The 19,850-nt window shown below is 33.4% G+C and overlaps 1 protein-coding gene across 1 annotated transcript in view; it reads right to left on the bottom strand.

Moving 5' to 3' along the window:
- LOC143083962 (uncharacterized) overlaps positions 1–19,850 on the bottom strand; it is a 58,378-nt gene that overhangs the window by 30,913 nt on the left and 7,615 nt on the right. Inside the window, exon 2 of the mRNA XM_076260379.1 lies at positions 3,254–3,805. Coding sequence (XP_076116494.1) covers positions 3,254–3,805 — 552 coding nt within the window. The remainder of the gene's footprint in view (positions 1–3,253; positions 3,806–19,850) is intronic.

Raw genomic sequence — 19,850 nt, forward strand, 5'->3', positions numbered from 1 at the left:
GTTAAAAATGCTTTGTGGTATATAGACCACATCCATAAAAGACTGCAATTTTAATACTGTGAAATATGTCAAAATCCGACTATCAAAATAAAATCTATCTGAGGCGATACAATTAAAAATGTATTCCTTCCCAGGGTGCATCTTACAGTTCACAGTAGTAGCTAGTAGCTATGAGAACACATATCCTTCTGTTTGTCTTTAAGTTTCCAACCACAGCTCTTAATAAAACAATAAGGAGATCATTTTTGTGGTTAATTGCAAATAAGACAACTATCCACCAAAATTCAAAAGAAGTAGATGTTAGCAATTATAGGCAACTAAACATTCTTTAACCATGAGAAAATCCAATGTTTTGTTTAGGGCCTTTCAAAAAATTAATTATATGGGGGAGGAAGGCACCTAAAATATTGATGGGTGGTGGGTATTTAAGAAAGATTGCTTGAACATTTAAATGTTAAATCCAATTTAAAATGTATGCATGGTGGGGTCAAATAAAAAGTGCCCTTCCTCTCCCATACATTTATTTTTGGAACAGCCCTTGGTGGAATTTAATAAAACCTGAAACATTGTCAAAATAGGCTGTTCACCAAAAAGTTACAAACTGAAAGTATCAATTTAATAATTGTCATGTGTTTTTCGTGCTCTTTACATTTGTGAAGGTCATTGGTATTGACATTTCTAAGTCACATTTAAGAGGTTTTTTTTCAAGTATTTCCTGCTGCAAGGTGAAAGAGTCTACAGTTGTTTGCTTAGAGTCAGAATAATGTATTCAAATGGGATAACAGGCCTTATGCATCAAAACATCAGTGCTTTTCCTTCTTTTTCTGTTTGATAAACCTACCATGTAACACTTTTTAAAATAAAAGATATCGCTCGCTCCTCTTGCAGACCACTCACCTGTCAAAAACTCATTTTCAAAATTTTTTTAAAAACAAAAAAAAATCGCTCGCTCGCCCCATTTTTCTTTAGAGTAAATGTCCGAAGAACTATTTATCAAACTGGAAATGATTGGTGTGATCTTAGCTAATGTGAACATCATTCACTGAATGAAATAGTATTTGTCAGTAATATATCATAGATTTGTAATAAATTTAAAAAACGTGCATACAAGCCTTAGTTAAGTATAAATGCATGCATTTGTTCAATAATTATGATAATATTAAAGTCTCAAGAAACTGGTTTCAAATGACATTAATGCATTTTCAAAAGCTTGGAAGGAATAAAACATGCTAGAAAATATTTTTAAACATTTTTACTCTGACAGCCATGGAAAATGAACCCTAAATTTATAGACCTCAGATTTTCAAATGGTTATAACTATTATTATCACTTTATATGAAAGCTTCCGTCTGTCTGCATGTTTTGTCCTTGATTTCCTTCCACTTAATTACACCCTCTGGTTCAATCAATGAAATTAGAATTGGTATGATCAATAAACTAGAGGCTCTCAAGAGCCTGTTTCACTCACCTTGGTATATGTACATATTAAACAATGGACACAGATAAATTCAAGTCAAAATTGTGTTTTGGTGATCATGATGTGTTTGTAGATCTTACTTTACTGGACATTCTTCTTGCTACAATTATCTATAATGAACTTGGCCCAGTAATTACAGTGGAAAATATATTCTAAAAATTTACAGAAATTTACAAAAATTTATGAAAATTGTTAAAAAATGATTATAAAGGGCAATAACTCCTTAAGGGGTAAAACTGACAATTTTGGTCATGTTGACTTATTTGTAGATCTTACTTTGCTGAACATTATTGCTGTTTACAGTTTATCTCTATCTATTATAATATTCAAGATAATAACCAAAAACTGCAAAATTTCCTTAAAATTACTTATTCTGGGACAGCAACCCAACAACAGGTTGTCAGGGGTTTTGTCTGAAAATTTCAGTGCAGATAGATCTTGACCTAATAGATTATTTTACCCCCATGTCATATTTGATCTAAATGCTTTGGTTTTAGAGTTATAAGCCAAAATCTACATTTTCCCGCTATGTTCTATTTTTAACATGGTGGCCATCTTGGCAGGGTCACACCACACATTTTTTAAACAAGATACCCCAATGATGATTGTGGCCAAGTTTGGATTAATTTGACATAGTAGTTTAAGAGAAGAAGATTTTTGAATTAGATTACTAAGATTTATGAAAAATGGTTAAAAATTGACTATAAAGGGCAATAACTCCTAAAGGGGTCAACTGACCATTTTGGTCATGTTGACTTATTTGTAAATCTTACTTTGCTGAACATTATTGCTGTTTCCAGTTTATCTCTATCTATAATAATATTCAAGATAATAACCAAAAACAGTAAAATTTCCTTAAAATTACCAATTTAGGGGCAGCAACCCAACAACGAGTTTTCCGATTCATCTGAAAATTTCAGGGCAGATTGATCTTGACCTGATAAACAATTGTATCCCCTGTCAGATTTGCTCTAAATGCTTTGGTTTCTGAGTTATAAGCCAAAAACTGCATTTTACCTCTATGTTATATTTTTAGCCATGGCGGCCATCTTGGTTGGTAGGCAGGGTCACGCCACACATTTTTTAAACTAGATACCCAATGATGATTGTGGCCAAGTTTGGTTTAATTTGGCCAAATGGTTTCATAGGAGAAGATTTTTGTAAAAGTTTACGACGACGGACAACGGACGAAGATGGACAACGGACGAGGGACGCAAAGTGATGGTAAAAGCTCACTTGGCCCTTTGGGCTAGGTGAGCTAAAAAATAGTTCATATTTTAGAAATTTGTAAGTCTTGAAAGTTTTATATGTTTTATATCAAGGATTTTTCACTTGTCCCGTCGGACAACTAATATGATGATTCTACTCGTCCGACCACTATATCGACTTGTCCAAGACAATCAGACAAACAGTAATGTCGAGCCCTGCTGTCTAGTAAAAATTATGATTTATATTATGATCATAGTCATTAACATGTTCCCGTAATAATATACATGCAATTTTTTAACATTGGACTTTAAGAACAATCTATCCATCCATCTGGTCTTTACATGTTAAGTCTGTTAAAAATGTAAGATGGGTTTTATAATGGTTAAATTCATCAATATTGATGCGTAATGGGCACATCACTGAATGATACTTTCTGATTTATCTCAATATCATATAAAAGTAAGCAAATCAGAATGCTTCAAATAGGACTGCGGAAAGCCATTTATGAAGACAGAAGTAGGATTTTTGAATAGGTCAATCATGTAATGAATAGTTTTATTATATTACCTGCTGGGGTTGGAGTCATATGCTGCCCAGGAAAACACAAGACATCAGGAACCTGTTCATGTAATCCTTTGCTGCCATCAAATACAACAAGAAACAAAGCCCTGTAGGTCATGAAGGTCTGGTGTGTTGTATAATATACATACTGTCCACCAAAGTCCCAGAAAATAAGTCGTCCCACTTTCATCTTGTATTTCCCACTCTTTAGAACTTTTTCCATTTTTCTTCTGATTTCATCTTTAGTCATCTTTGCTTTCATTTTCTGTTTCAGCTGCTGTCGTGATAGAGGCACAATGGAGGATGCCTGAGGTGACAAAGTAAGGGCTGCTGGAGATTGGTTGGAGAGATTAACTGATGTGTTTAATGGGAGAGGCAATGCAATAGCTTGTGACTGCTGTAGAACACCTGGATTAACCATTTCATCATCTTTACTTCCAGAAGGACTTGTATCTAAGGCTTGTTGTTGGTCCAACTTTTCTTTTGGATGAGGATCTTTTTCTTCTGTTGAAGTCATTAAAACCTTATTGTATACCACATCCATGGCATTATAAGTTTCTGTATGGAAAAAAACACACCACTTTATAGAATCATAAAAAGATAAAATTAATATAAATGCTAATTTTTATATGAAGTGCTTCTTTCGCTTTGTACATAAGAGGGTAATAAAATTCTATACATATAAATATACCTACTGCAGATGTACTTGACTGTTACAATTTACCTCCACATTAATCCACATGTATAATAACCTATGTGCATAAACTTTGTCAATTTCACTGAGTTAAAATTGAAATTAAAAACAAGAGTACAAATGCTAAAATGTTTCGGCTGCTTTACTAACCATGATTGATTTAATGTAAACAGTCGTGAAAATAAGGCTTACCCTTGGTATAAAATTTTAATTTAAACAGCTCAGGCCATGCCAAAATGTCCAACAAATCTATGGCTTGCATGCAAATTTCTTATTTCTAATACAAAAATTACAATAAAAAAAACCTCCCTCTTCCAAAACTAATAAAATGCTCTGCTGAGCGCAGCCTAGCATGACCACAGAGGTCGAACAGTTGGGGGCATTTTTTTTGACACAATATTCAAGCTTGATACTGTCTGAACTTGAGCCTAGCATGACCACAGAGGTCGAACAGTTGGGGGCATTTTTTTGACACAATATTCAAGCTTGATACTGTCTGAACTTTGATTGTGATCAAATATTTGACATAATATAGGTTTCTGACACAAAATAAATGTGGTCAAAAATTTTTAAAATCTATTGCGCAATACTGTGCAAATGAAACTTTCAAAAATTTGAAATTTGAAAAAATAAAAAAAATAAATAAATATGAACTCTTTAATAAAATTGGGGAAAAAATCCCCCCTTTGGAGAAATTACCCCCAAAACTCAATCCAAGCCTTCCCTTTGTAGTATGGAATCTTGTAGTACAATTTTAGAGAGATCCATTCATTTTAACACAAGTTATTGTCTTGAAACTACAAAAAAATGCTTGTTTTTGTCCCCTTTTTGGCCCCTAATTCCTAAACTGTTGTACCCCAAAATCAAATCCAAAAAAAATAATTGAGGTCGTATAAAAACCACTAAAAAAACCTTGTAAAATCAGAGTGTGTTAGGAGTTCCACAGAACTATGTTTCCCTCTTGCAGCTGCTGTTGTTATCAAACTATTGTTTAAAAAACAAGTGATCGTTTGGAAACTAGAAAAAACATTTGTTTTTGGCCCCTTTTTTACCCCTAATTCCTGCATGTTTGGGCAATTACCCCCAAACTCAATCCCAGCCTTCCTTCCCTTTGTGATATGGAACCTTGTGGTACAATGTCAGAGAGATCCATACACTTACACACAATTTATTGTCTTGAAACTAGAACCAGATGCTCCGCAGGGCACAGCTTTATACGACCCCAGAGGTTGAACCCTGAACGGTTGGGGCAAGTATGGACACAACATTCAAGCTGGATTCAGCTCTAAATTTAGATTGTGATTAAATAGTTGACACAGCATAGGTTTCTGACACAGAATGAATGTGGTCTAATGAACTTAAAATACTTTTTTTTCCTTTGAGCAATTCACTATGCTGTTGAATATCAATCCTCTCAAAAAAATGTTTGAAGAAATTTTCTTTTTATTTATGAAATCTGAAATGAGAAAAGTTTAACCCCCCCCATTTTTTTCTCTCACATCCCCCTTTCCCTTTGTTATCACTGAATAGTAAAGATTGTTTTAATTTATCAGTTGGTAGTAAAAGTGAATATACATTGTGTATTGTATAAAACAATGATTTAAGTTGATTCAACTACTATTCTGGACAAAGAAAGATAACTCCAATCAATTGAAAATTTCTTGCTATTGCACAATATTGTGCAATTAGATATTTCTTGCTATTGCGCAATACTGTGCAATTGAAAATTTCTTGCTATTGCACAATACTGTGCAATTGAAGATTTCTTGCTATTGCACAATACTTAATATAATAATTTCAGATCCTGATTTGAACCAACTTGAAAACTGGGCCCATAATCAAAAATCTAAGTACATGATTAAATTCAGCATATCAAAAAATCCAAAGAATTCAATTTTTATTAAAATCAAACTTAGTTTAATTTTGGACCCTTTGGTATTTAATGTAGACCAATTTGAAAACGGGACTAAAAATTAAGAATCTACATTCACAGTTAGATTTGGCATATCAAAGAACCCCAATTATTCAATTTTTGATGAAATTAAACAAAGTTTAATTTTGGACCCCGATTTGGACCAACTTGAAAACTGGGCCAATAATAAAAAATCTAAGTACATTTTTAGATTCAGCATATCAAAGAACCCCAAGGATTCAATTTTTGTTAAAATCAAACTAAGTTTAATTTGGACCCTTTGAACCTTAATGTAGACCAATTGGAAAACGGGACCAAAAATTAAGAATCTACACACACAGTTAGATCCGGCATATCAAAGAACCCCAATTACTCAATTTTTGATGAAATCAAACAAAGTTCAATTTTGGACCCTTTATTCCTAAAAACCTGTTGGGACCAAAACTCCCAAAATCAAACCCAACCTTCTTTTTATGGTCATAAACCTTGTGTTTAAATTTCAAAAATTTCTATTTACTTATACTAAAGTTATGGTGCTAAAACCAAGAATAATGCTTACATTGGCCCCTTTTTGGCCCCTAATTCCTAAACTGTTCAGACCTTAACTCCCAAAATCAATCCCAACCTTCCTTTTGTGGTCATAAACCTTGTGTTTAAATTTCATTGATTTCTATTCACTTATACTAAAGTTATTGTGCGAAAACCAAGAATAATGCTTATTTGGGCCCTTTTTTGGCCCCTAATTCCTAAACTGTTTGAACTAAAACTCCCATAATCAATCCCAACCTTCCTTTTGTGGTCATAAACCTTGTGTCAAAATTTCATAGATTTCTTTTTACTTAAACTAAAGTTATAGTGCGAAAACCAAGAAAATGCTTATTTGGGCCCTTTTTGGCCCCTAATTCCTAAAATTTTGGGACCAAAACTCCCAAAATCAATCCCAACCTTCCTTTTGTGGTTATAAACCTTGTGTTAAAATTTCATAGATTTCTATTCACTTTTACTTAAGTTAGAGAGCGAAAACTAAAGTATTCGGACGACGACGTTGACGACGACTACAAGGCCAACGTGATAGCAATACACGACGAAAAATTAAAATTTTTTGCGGTCATATAAAAAAATGCTTGCTTTTGACCCCTTGTTGGCCCCATATTCCTGAACTGTTGGTACCATAACCCCAAAAATCAATCCAAACTTTCCTTTTGTGGTATTGGATTTTTAACTTTTAAGATATAAGGCCAAAAAAAACGCTTAATCAAAGAGCTGAATAGCTCTGAGGGGAAAGACGGCACACGTCTTTTTTTTTTTTGGGGGGGGGGGGGGTATCTTTTGATAGTCTTCATATAAAGAATGAAAAAAAGAACAGCTAGAACATGTAGAAAGGTTGACAATATTGAAGTCAATTGTTGTTGTTTAATCTAATTTTGTTTCCTTAGTTTAGGATTCAATTTGGACCAAGAAATCTGCATCTTCTAAATCTAAACATTCGATTAAAGTTGATAGTTAATTATGTAAAATTCAACTGATTTCTGTCATTTAACAACAACAACAATGTTTTCTGAAATCTTAATTGTGTACCACTGAACTGCAGGCTAGGCCATTTTCCATTTTTTGTGACAGTACCCTGATTTTTAAATTTTTTTTAAGAAAGTTAGGACTGAAAAATCCATTTAATTTTAAATTTCCATTGATAAAGTTCCCAGTTACAACTCTCATCACAGGGATACAGGTACTAAAAAAAAATGATATGATTGATGTAAATTGTGTGATGCTTGTTTCCAGATCCTACATTTTGAAATATTTGTAAATTTCATGAATAAATAGGTTTAAACTATAAAATGCAACTTTTTTTAAATTTTTTTTTCCCATAACAATAATTTATTTGTTGGTACACATTATTAAGTTTAAATGGAAGACTACTTATCATATACTTAATGTCACATTTTCAAGTTTTATTTTAGTGGATAATAACTCATCAATTAAGGTGCTCCTGATTTGGAGGAAGATTCACAAAACAGAATTTTACAGAAAAAAAAAGAAAAAAATCGTTTCTCTCCCCAATCTCATGTATCTCCACGAACTTCTTGTTTACTTTGAAAGATGTTGACCTACAAATTAAAGTATTGCATGTTGATGTTTGAATCATCTACAGCAAACATAATTATGTTTAAATTTAACAAATAACAATTTATAATTAGTGCACAAACTCTGAGAATGATTTAAATAACCAGTGAAGGATATCCCTGCTTCTGCATAGTGTGGCATTCCAACAATGACGTCATTATAAAATATAATGTAGATTGGATATATTTAGAATATCTCGTCATACCAATTTTTCCGGATTGTAAAAGAAACGTAAATAGTGTAAGGCTTAAATTAAAATATTGTTTGTTTGCAGTTTACCGACCGACCCTTGAAAATCCTCCAGACTGTGAAAATTTTATTGATTTAAATTTGAAGAATTTTTTTTTAATACTTCTATTGACGCGATCCGGAACTTTGGGTCCTTTCCGGAAATGATTTAAAGTCTGGGTCAATTACGCATTTCAAGTTCGGTTTATCTTAGCTTCCCGTCAAGCGTTCATGTGACCATTTAATGATAAAGCACATGGAAATTGTTTACAGGGAAAACGGTAATATTTATTCTGCCATAGGCGACAATATTAACATTTCTAAATTTACAACTTTTTAAGATAAAAACCTGGATAAAACAGTTATATGTTGTGTTAGTACTTTATTATTGTGTTTTAAAAATTAAAGCCAAATAGTATCATGTCCAACTTCCAACGGAGCTTGTTTATGTTATCCATGCCCACCGTCATTTTGCACCAAATTTGTGAAATTTTGCAAGTCTTTTCAAATAATTCTCTAGAAAATATTTCAATAGGTTTCAAAATTTATGTTGTAAATATACACACTGCAGTTATTCATAGATAAATAAAAAATATATTGTACCCTTACATCCAATCACAGCGCTCCTAATTTGACTTCCTTCACCTGCCTTGGGTACACAAAAGGCCAACCTAATGCTGGGAAAATTAAATACTACCGTTTTCCCTATACTGTGACATAAAGATATAAAGAATTCTTATGACATTATGATTGCAATACTGGGCTATTGTGAAAACCTTGGCTATAATAAATACTTGTATGTTCCCAGTACTTAAAGAAACATAGATCATTTTATGTCCCCACCCCCACATGCTGGTTTGCCTCATTCTCTACTTCTTTCAGAAAAGCCTAAATAATTAAACAACCTGTATCCAATCATATCTTGTCTTATTCAAAAAGAATGATAAATAGTTCCATTCAATTTGTATTCATTTTATCAAAAATTTACAACAAATGCACAAATTCAAGATTTTTCATACTAATCTCCATTCCATGCTTTAGTATATGCCATATTGTGGTTAAAAATTTCACCCAAGAGAAAACGAAAACGGGATCCATCGGGATCCCAATGCAATCCCGGTGAAATTGTCGGGATAAGCCGGGATAAGCATCTGGAAGCGGGATCCCATTCGGGATAAATATCTGAAACTGGGATCCCATTCGGGATAACTGTCTGAAGCCGGGATTCCAGTCAAGATGAAACGGGATAAATATCGGACACTGGGATCCCAATCGGGGTAACTGTCTGAAGCTGGGATCCCAATCGGAACTGTTTAAAGCCGGGATCCCAATCGGGATGACTGCCTGAAGCTGGGATCCCAGTCTAGTTAAAACGGGAAATTGTATGAACAATATATTATGTTGTTGAAAATATGTAAGTGTTTCTGTGGTCGGGTTGTTGTCTCTTTGACACATTCCCCACTTCCATTTTCAATTTTATTTTTATTGGTGTTAATTAACAATGCGTATGACACCAAAGCTGTCAGTTGAAGCCAATCACATTTAAGTGTCACTTAATATTCAGTTTGACAGATATTAATAAGTCAGAAAAATGCCGAGATTTTCGCGATAAAAATGGCAGGGCGTCCGAGAAATGTCAACGAGTGTTTTGCCAGAAAAGCTTGGGCGTTTCTGTTGTTCCCCAAGTTCCCATAAGTGCGTTTCTATTAGTTGTCGTCCGGCATCAATGATAAGATAATGATCGACATCGTAAAACTTTGATTTCTCAACTTATGTAAACTGTAAAAAATCATAACCACGTGCTTTGTTTTCAACTGCACTGCCGCGGGACAGTTCGACCCTAGAAAATACTGACTACTGTCCTAAATAATGCGGCCACTATCTTATCCGCATGCACCATGTGCCGATTAATAAAGTATAATTTTCTTATATTTAGTAAAAACTGGCCAGTAATTAATACTTTTATGCGATACCCTTAATTTATTTATAATACCGTTACGGAGACAGATCAACTTGGCCGATATAATTTGGGGCGAGATTGTCACGTCGACGTTTGTGTACTGGTAAAAACGTCATCAAAATTTGTTTACGCTGAATTATGGACAGGACGAAGATGAAGATGTTTTCAGATAAGTGCATTAATAATTTAATTTAACATGTGTACATGTGCATATAATGATTATAAAAATAATTTATGGAGGAACTATGATTTGTATGGTTTTTATCTGAGCAAAATCAACATCAGAAAGTCTGAAAGCATAAACTGAAAATATATTTATTTTTAACATTTACAATGAATAAACTTGTTAACTTGTCACATAACAGGCATAAATAGTAGGTATGTCAAAATTTAATTCAGTTGTGTGTATGTTTATTTGGTGAAAATAATAAGTCGCTATAGTTATTTATCGTCAGGGTATAAAAAAGGGGGAAGGTAATTAATTTGCCAAAAAATTAAAATAACCTTCCAAGACTTCATAATTATTTGGACTAGCTTCCAATCTACTGTATTCTATGAACAATAAACATGCAATAATATTTCTATTGAATTTGTTGCTTCAAAACGTATTGAACAAATGATTCTTTGTGGATTTTTTTGATACTTTTAGGGGATATACTGATCCTTTTAAATGGAGCTTCCAACGAAACAGATTGCATGCAGATATTCCAGTTACCATAATTTACTCAGCAATTCTAGTTGGAAGTACAGAGACAGCAAATTAATTAACAGAAAGGAAAACATGACATGTATCCTTTGCATAAATAACCCAGGATTCCCAGTGGCAGTGCAATTTAAATTGGTGCATGTATATCCTGCTGGTATTTATTTTTGGGATCCCGCTTTTTTTTCCGGGAATCCCAGTATATTTCCACTGGGATTTACATCGGGATCCCGCTTCTTTTACGGGAATCCCGAAATTTATCCCAATACATTTACATCGGGATCCCGCTTATTTAGCGGGAATCCCGAAATTTTATCCCAGTGGGATCCCAATCAAAATCCCACAATATCCCAGTGGGATCCCACCTAATTCCAGCGGGATAAAATTTCGGGAATCCCGGACTTTTGGCGGGATTCCCGAAATTTTATCCCGGTGGAATTAGGTGGGATCCCACTTGGAATCCCATCAAAATTCCAGCCGGGATTCCAGTGGAATTCCAGATTTATTTTCTCTTGGGCAGAGCTTGTTATAAAATCTACTATTCTGTCTTGAGATGATGAAAACAAAGATATTAGACACTTTAAACATTATAAATATGCAAAATACTCAGCTGTAAAGTTGCATTTGTTGCCTGTATTAATCAATGAAAAAGCTGAATTATGTCCCTTGGGAGTATTAATTTCCACCAAAAGTCCATTCAAACAGTAGGAAATGAAAAATTATTTATGTCTGATATAATAAAAGAAAGAAACTACAAAATGAAGCACTTTTGAAATATTTGCTGCATGAATTATCAAGAATGTGAACAATTCTTTACACAGGAGAGCATAAATTCTATGTAATTTAATTTAGCCTCAAGTGGGCCTCTTTTTTTCTTAGATGAACAATTCTACACTGAAAATGCTTCCAATGTGACCAAATAATGCCTAATTCCATAAACAGTACAAACTAAACCAGACAATTTCCCATTTTAATACATTATGTTTACAGAAATACCCAAGTGATACATTTAGGGAATTACGCAGCAAAAAAGGCAAACATGTCAGTAAAAAATATTTGTCGCGACTTGAATTCTGGTGTTTCCAATTGAAAAAATCATTGCGAAAGGTGAAATCAAATACAAAAGAACTATAATATGGTGCATTTTACACAATATAGTTAGTATTGACATCCTAGAATAAAGTTTTATATCATTACCAATCAATTTGACCTATCATGATGACTCAGCACTTTTCTCAACACAGTATTGTTCTCAGTGAAAAATTTCTATTCTTTGTGATAAAAATCAAATGTACTAATCAAAAACTTCAAAATAGTATAAAAGAATTGAAGTCTTAGTGACTTTGATTTCCCTTGCTATCTTCAGTATAGGGAAAACGGTAATATTTATTCTGCCATAGGCGACAATATTAACATTGAAATTTTGCAAGTCTTTTCAAATAATTCTCTAGAAAATATTTCAATAGGTTTCAAAATTTATGTTGTAAATATACACACTGCAGTTATTCATAGATAAATAAAAAATATATTGTACCCTTACATCCAATCACAGTGCTCCTAATTTGACTTCCTTCACCTGCCTTGGGTACACAAAAGGCCAACCTAATGCTGGGAAAATTAAATACTATCGTTTTCCCTATAGGTATCAATGAAGTCACGGACGAGTACTTTACGCTGTCGTCTCGTGTTAATTTTAAGACAAATAACAAACAAAAAAGTTTATTAGTAAACTGTTTATACAGATTCAGGCACATGTAATGATGTGTGATGATATCATTGACGATGATGCAGTGGATATTCATAACTGACACAATAACCATTGTCTCAAACAAATCGGGTACAGAATCTGTGGAGCCTGACTTTATGGAACCAATTTCAGTGGTTAAATAATTCGACAGCAGCTTGAAGTTAATGGCATATTTTCTACAAATCGTTGTGAAAACGACGAAGATGAAACCACTCCTCTGTGACTTAAATCTTCATGGATATCTGTAAACACGTCTGTACGGAGGAAGGGCTCATTTGAAATGTTAATGGATATAGATCATGCCAAATCAATAAGAAGCAACCCTAACTACACAAAGATGTAGAGAAAATGAATGGTTAGCTTGAAAAATAAATATACTCTCTCTATATTAAATCTATCTTCGATTTCAATGAGTATGCTCCTTTAGGATAAGGGGGGCTGCCCCACTCATTGCAATTATTCTCTTTCTTACAATATTAAATATACCCAAACTGTGTGGCCTGTGTGAATTCAATTAAAACATGTCCTTAGGAGCTATGCTGCCAATTTTTGTATGTATTAAAAACATTTCAGTAAAGACCATTTACTTTTAATGGGGTGCTATGGATTTTGCCCCAAACTTTAGATTTCTTTGGTTTTCATTAAAGCCTGGCAAAAATATAACCTTATCACATACCCGTGTGTGTGGGGGGGGGGGGGGGGGGTTACTGACTATCCTTTCGGGTATAACTGTGCCGACAGCACTTGCCAAATCATACCCTGTTCTAACCAGAAAACACTGAAAAACATACCCTGTTCTAAACAAAAATATTTAAAAACATACCCTGTTCTATACACGCTCAGAAAATGTATACCCTGTTCTAGACCGTATAAAATAGATGCAGTTCTAGACCCGGGTTCTAGACTATCTTCAAACAGTTAGATAAGCGATCCTGTTCTAAACAAATACTTTGTTTAAAAAAAGACCCTGTTCTCACCAGAAGGGCATGAAAAAGCGACCCTGTTCTAACCAGTAGGACATGAAAAAGGGACCCTGCTCTAACCAGCAGGGTATGAAAAAGTTACCCTGTTTTGCGGTACACTCATACCACTAAAAATATAGGAAGTAACTCCCCCGGGATCGCATATAATTAAATATTGTTAGAAATATGAAAACAGTCGAATGTCTTAATACTTTTTTTTCAATTGAGGAAGATTCAATGGTTATTTTTTTTTATTAAAAATACACTCTTTAATATCTACACTTTTCTGATGAAAATACTCTACTCATGAAAACATTCTAGTCAAGAAGCATACATGTCTGAATATATTTCTTTAAAACAGTTCTAGTCATAATGACATTCCTTGTTTATAAGTGTTCCAGTATTTAATAATTATACCATATTTTATGTCATAAATTGGATAATGACACTATGTTAAAGTTTCAGTTTTGGTTAAAAAGTTTTTTATCTGAAAATGACTGTTCATTTGATGTTGGTTTTCAGCATGTCCAGTGTTTGTTGTTTTAAAATGTTTTTTTTTTCTTCACAAGAAACTTGGTTTAGTTTAACTGCTTGTTTAAACTGTATTTTGGCTGATAAAATAAAATATTTTTCCTACCTACCGACCCTTCAGTCTGAAGGTACAGTCGGAAAACTGCAAACAAACATATTTTTAAGGTTGGCCTAAAAGAGAGCTCAAAATACGATAATTTCGCTAGATACAGAAGGGAAATGTGTAGAAAAGTGTTTAAAGTCAATCTATTCATTTGTGTGTTTTCTTCTCATCAATCTCAGTAAGATTTGTTGGGGGGTTTTCCACACTATAAAAACAAAATGAATGATGTGAGGGAATGTCTTTCCCCAAAAAATGGTACAAATGATTATCAATGGGCAAGAACTCTAATAAGGAGTCGGCTGTCAATTTTGACCATGCAGATTTGTAGAACTTGTCTTGATAATCATTGTTTCAATTTAAAGGTTTCTCTCGATCAATAATTAAGTTTTCAAGATAATAGGCAAGTATGAAAATAAATGGTAAAATTTGTCATTTTAGGGCAATAACTCATATAAGAAGTTGTCTGAAAGTTTTGACGTATATGGACAATTGGCACTCAACATTATGAACATGTCTGCTCCTTTATAACAATTTTCGAAATAATAGACAAAACTTGCACTTTACCCCTATGTTCTATTTTAGCCATGTCGGCTATCTTGCTTGGCAGGCGGGATCATCAGAAACGTTTTTGAATTATATACCCTAATGATGATTGTTGCAAAGTCTGGTGAAATTTGGCACAGTTAAGTTTCAGAGGAGAAGATTTTTTGTAAAAGTTAACAGACAATGATGACAACGAATGCCAATTGATGAGAAAAGCTCACTTGACATAAAAAAATAAAGGGTGACTGCATGAATGAACTGATAAACAAAATAATAAAATGCATAACTTCTCAAGAATGCTTAAATTTTAAATTTTACGTGATAATTAAGAAGTTTTGTGATTTCTGGTTTTCAAATATTTCTGAAGCAAGTGCATTTAAGGCTTTGAGATTTGTTTCCCTCCTTATTATTTTTTGTTGTTTTAAAGTAACAATTTTCTAGGACAGAAACAACTCTTCTTAAATCTGAGCCTGTACCTGACATGGTCTGTAAACATTTATACGAAAGAAGAAAAAGTTAAATCATAAAATGAATTGTTTTGTTTCAGCAATTTGTGAAATTTTGTGCAGACAGTCGGTAAACAAGAGGCTCCAACTATGCAATTTATTTTCTCTTTCCATCTTTTACACATTTGTGTAGTTTCTTCCAAAAAAATGCAAAAATGGAAAAAAATCATAATCTAAGGGCAATAGTTGACCTAAGGGCCAACTGAGGATATAAACCAGGTTGACTTATTGGTTTATCTTAAATCCTGCCCATTTTTGAAATTATTATTGCAACCAATCTATCAAAGTTAGACAAACGAATCATAAAAACGGGTGAAAATGGTCATTTAAGGAGAATAAATCATATAAGGAGTCTATTTAAAATCTTAGTAAATAGACTAAGTTGGAGATTTACTGTTTATCATATATATTAGTTAAAAAATAAAGAACCTTTGTGAGCACGCTCACATACCCCACGCCCCCACATTGTCACTGGACAAACACAAATTCACCAGATTCCTAAGTTCAAAGACTCATAACTCTACAAAACTGTCAAAAGTCAACTGATCAAAATTTTCTTGTGGATATGCACATTTACATATTATGTCCTCAATAACTACAAACTTTCATGAAATTCTGTTGTGTGGTTTCAGAGAAGTTGTGATTACAAACTGTTGCAGTAGTATATTTAGGCCAAAATTCGAAGTTAAAAGGGGGATAACTCCTAGAAAAAAAATTCAATAGTAATTTCCTGTCGATATGCACATCTACATAGTACATGTGTCCTTATTATATACAAAGTTTAATGAAATTCTGGTGTGTGCATGGTTTCAGAGAAGTTGGGATGATTAAAATGTTGCATTTGTATAATTGGGCCAAAATTCTAAGTTCAAAAGGGCATAACTCATAGAAAAACTAGAGGCTCTAAAGAGCCTGTGTCGCTCACCTTGGTCCATGTGAATATTAAACAATGGACACAGATGGATTCATGACAAAATTGTGTTTTGGTGATGGTGATGTGTTTGTAGATCTTACTTTACTAAACATTCTTGCTGCTTACAATTATCTCTATCTATAACAGTACTTTCTGTGGAAAATGTTATTGAAAATCTTCAAATTTTAAGAAAATTGTTAAAAATTGACTATGAAGGGCAATAACTCCTTAGGGGGTCAATTGACTATTTTGGTCATACTGACTTATTTTTAGTTCTTACTTTGCTGTACATTATTGCTGTTTACAGTTTATCTCTATCTATAATAATATTCAAGATAATAACAAAAAAACAGCAAAATTTCCCCAAAATTACCAATTCAGGGGCAGCAACCTAACAACCGATTATCACTGTGCTTAAACGGCCGTGGGTAACTTAAGTTACCCACAGCCCAAGAAGGCGGACTCTAAACTCGTTGAGATGATAGTTGATACGAAATCTACATTTTGCAATGTTTTCCATGATCTATGTAAATATTGATAGGATTTTAGAATAAAGAAATCAATTACCATCACTATAAATTTGTTAATTTTGACTTCACTTTAGCGCAAGGCCAACTTTTAAAAAATGCATAAGATGTCCGTAACTTATAAGTAAAAAATAATCAGACTGTCCGTAACTTTATTTTCGGATGTGGGTAACTTTTTTTTTTAAATTGTAAGATTAGCAATTTCAACACTTAAAGGACAATAAACACTAGCACACCCCTTAATTATTACATAGGTTTATACAATAACGATATGCTTCAAACTAAACAAGAGAAAAAAGCAAACCAGAGTGTCACGGATTTTCCGTTAAATTTTAAAAAAATATTCCCGGGATAAAACGGGATCTGACGGTACGGCAAAATGTATCTAACATTCTTCTAGCGTTTTAGATTGTTCACTGATGAGTCCTTGGCCTGTGTAGCCGCGGAAAAAATTGATATCCTTTCCTTTAAATAATTTCTGAATTGTTAGCCAAAACAATATGGTCTCTTCACTATATCTAGTGTGATATGTTAATGATTGTGAGAAAAAAAAATGCCAATATCTAGGAGTAGATGGAAGGCTATATTGTTGAACAGGTGTCAGTTTATTATAGCAATAAAGGTAGATTTAAAATCTTCTAAAAGTTTCATTGACCCCAGTGATTCAATAAGATCGGGTATCAAATCATACATATCTTCTTTAGAGGTTTGGACTGATTCATATATGTTTTTCTGCTAAGGATTGACCTCCGAACTTGTTCTCCTAAGGTGATTTTCATATGTTCACTATCAATGTAATTTCTACAGTTGGAAATGGTGAGATTTATAACCTGCATGTCATAACTTATCATCTAAAACTTAAGCAGTTAACAATCTATAAAGCCAGTAGAATGTAAGATACATTAATTTTGCTGTACAATTTTCTACATAAGAAAATGCCTGTACCAAGTCAGGAAAATGGCAGTTGTTATCCATTCGGTTGAGCTTTGGACTTTTCCATTTGATAAGGGACTTTCCTTTTTGAATTTTCTTCAGAGTTCAGTATGTTTGTAATTTTACTTTTTAATGCCTGTACCAAGGCAGGAATATGACCGTTGTTTTCCATTCGTTGGGTGTGTTAAATTGAGCTTTTGGCTTTGCCATTCCATTAAGGACTTCCCGTTTGAATATTCCTAGGAGTTCGGTATTTTTGTTATTTATCATTTCTTTTTTAAAATAATTACATCCACGAATAAAGATTCTTTAAAAGTTACTGACATCATGCTAAAGTTACGGACATCCCTATTGGTATAAGGAAAAAAGTTACGAAGTTGTTTTGAAGTTACGGACATCATGAGTGTTTTGGCAAATCGTGCTGTAATTGTTTATTTTGTAGTAACACACCACATTTTACATTGCAGAGTTTCCCTAAAAGATTTATATAACTTTTTAATTACTGAACATTTCTTTTGTATTCATGGTATTTTAATTATATAGGAGCAAACTTCCTAACCGAAGCCAGGCGGCTCCATCTTGGGCTGTGGGTAACTTAAGTTACCCACGGCCGTTTAAGCACAGTGGATTATCCGATTCATCTGAAAATTCGAGGGCAGATAGATCGTGAGCTGATCAACAATTTTACTTCCTGTCAGATTTGCTCTTCATGCTTTGGTTTTTGAGTTATAAGCCAAAAACTGCATTTTACCCCCATGTTCTATTTTTAGCCATGGCAGCCATCTTGGTTTGTTGGCCGAGTTAACGGACACTTTTTTTAACTAGATACCCCAATGATGATTATGGCCAAGTTTGGGTTAAATTTGACCCAGTAGTTTCAGAGGAGAAGATTTTTCTAAAAGATTACTAAGATTTACGAAAAGTGGTTAAAAATTGACTATAAAGGGCAATAACTCCTAAAGTGGTCAACTGACCATTTTGGTCATGTTGACTTATTTGTAGATCTTACTTTGCTGAACATTATTGCTGTTTACAATTTATCTCTATCTATAACAGTATTCAAGATAATAATCAAAAACAGCAAAATTTCCTTAAAATTACCATTTCAGGGGCAGCAACCCAACAACCGATTATCCGATTCATCTGAAAATTCCAGGGCAGATAGATCGTGACCTGATTAACAATTTTACTTCCTGTCAGATTTGCTCTAAATGCTTTGGTTTCAGAGTTATAAGCCAGAATCTTCATTTTACCCCTATGTTCTATTTTAGCAGTGGCGGCCATCTTGGTTCGATAGCCGGTTCACCGGACTCATTTTTTAAACTATATACTCCAATGATGATTTTGGCCAAGTTTGGATTAATTTGGCCCAAAAGTTTCAGAGGAGAAGATTTTTGTAAAAGATTACTAAGATTTACGAAAAATGGTTAAAAATTGTCTATAAAGGGCAATAACTCCTAAAGGGGTCATCTGACCATTTCGGTCATGTTGACTTATTTGTAAATCTTACTTTGCTGAACATTATTACTGTTTACAGTTTATCTCTATCTATAATAATATTCAAGATAATAACAACAAGAGTGCACACGCTGAAATGTCTCGCCTTCTATACTAATCATTGATATTATGTTGATAGTCCTAAGTATAAAGCTAAGCTTTCATACAACTGTCACATAAACATAACATTAACCAAGATAACTAAACAAAGACCAATGAACCATGAAAATGAGGTCAAGGTCAGATGAACCATGCCAGGCAGACATGTACAGCTAACAATGCTTCTATACAACATATATAGTTGACCTATTACTTATAGTTTAAGAAAAATAGACCAAAACACAAAAACTTAACGCTGTGCAATGAACCGTGAAAATGAGGTCACGGTCAAATAAAACCAGCGTGACTGACATAAAGATCATTAAATATTTCCATACATCAAATATAGATCACCTATGGCATATAGTATTAGATAAAAAGACCAAAACTCAAAAACTTAACTTTGACCACTGAACCATGAAAATGAGGTCAAGGTCACATGACATCTGCCCGCTAGATAGGTACACCTTACAATCATTCCATACAAGGAATATAGTAGACATATTGCATATAATATGAGAAAAACAGACCAAAACACAAAAATTTAACTATAACCACTGAAACATGAAAATGAGGTCAAGGTCAGATGACACCTGCCAGTTGGACATGTACACCTTACAG

Source organism: Mytilus galloprovincialis, chromosome 7, assembly GCF_965363235.1.
Source record: "Mytilus galloprovincialis chromosome 7, xbMytGall1.hap1.1, whole genome shotgun sequence".
NCBI classification, from domain to species: Eukaryota; Metazoa; Mollusca; class Bivalvia; order Mytilida; family Mytilidae; genus Mytilus; species Mytilus galloprovincialis.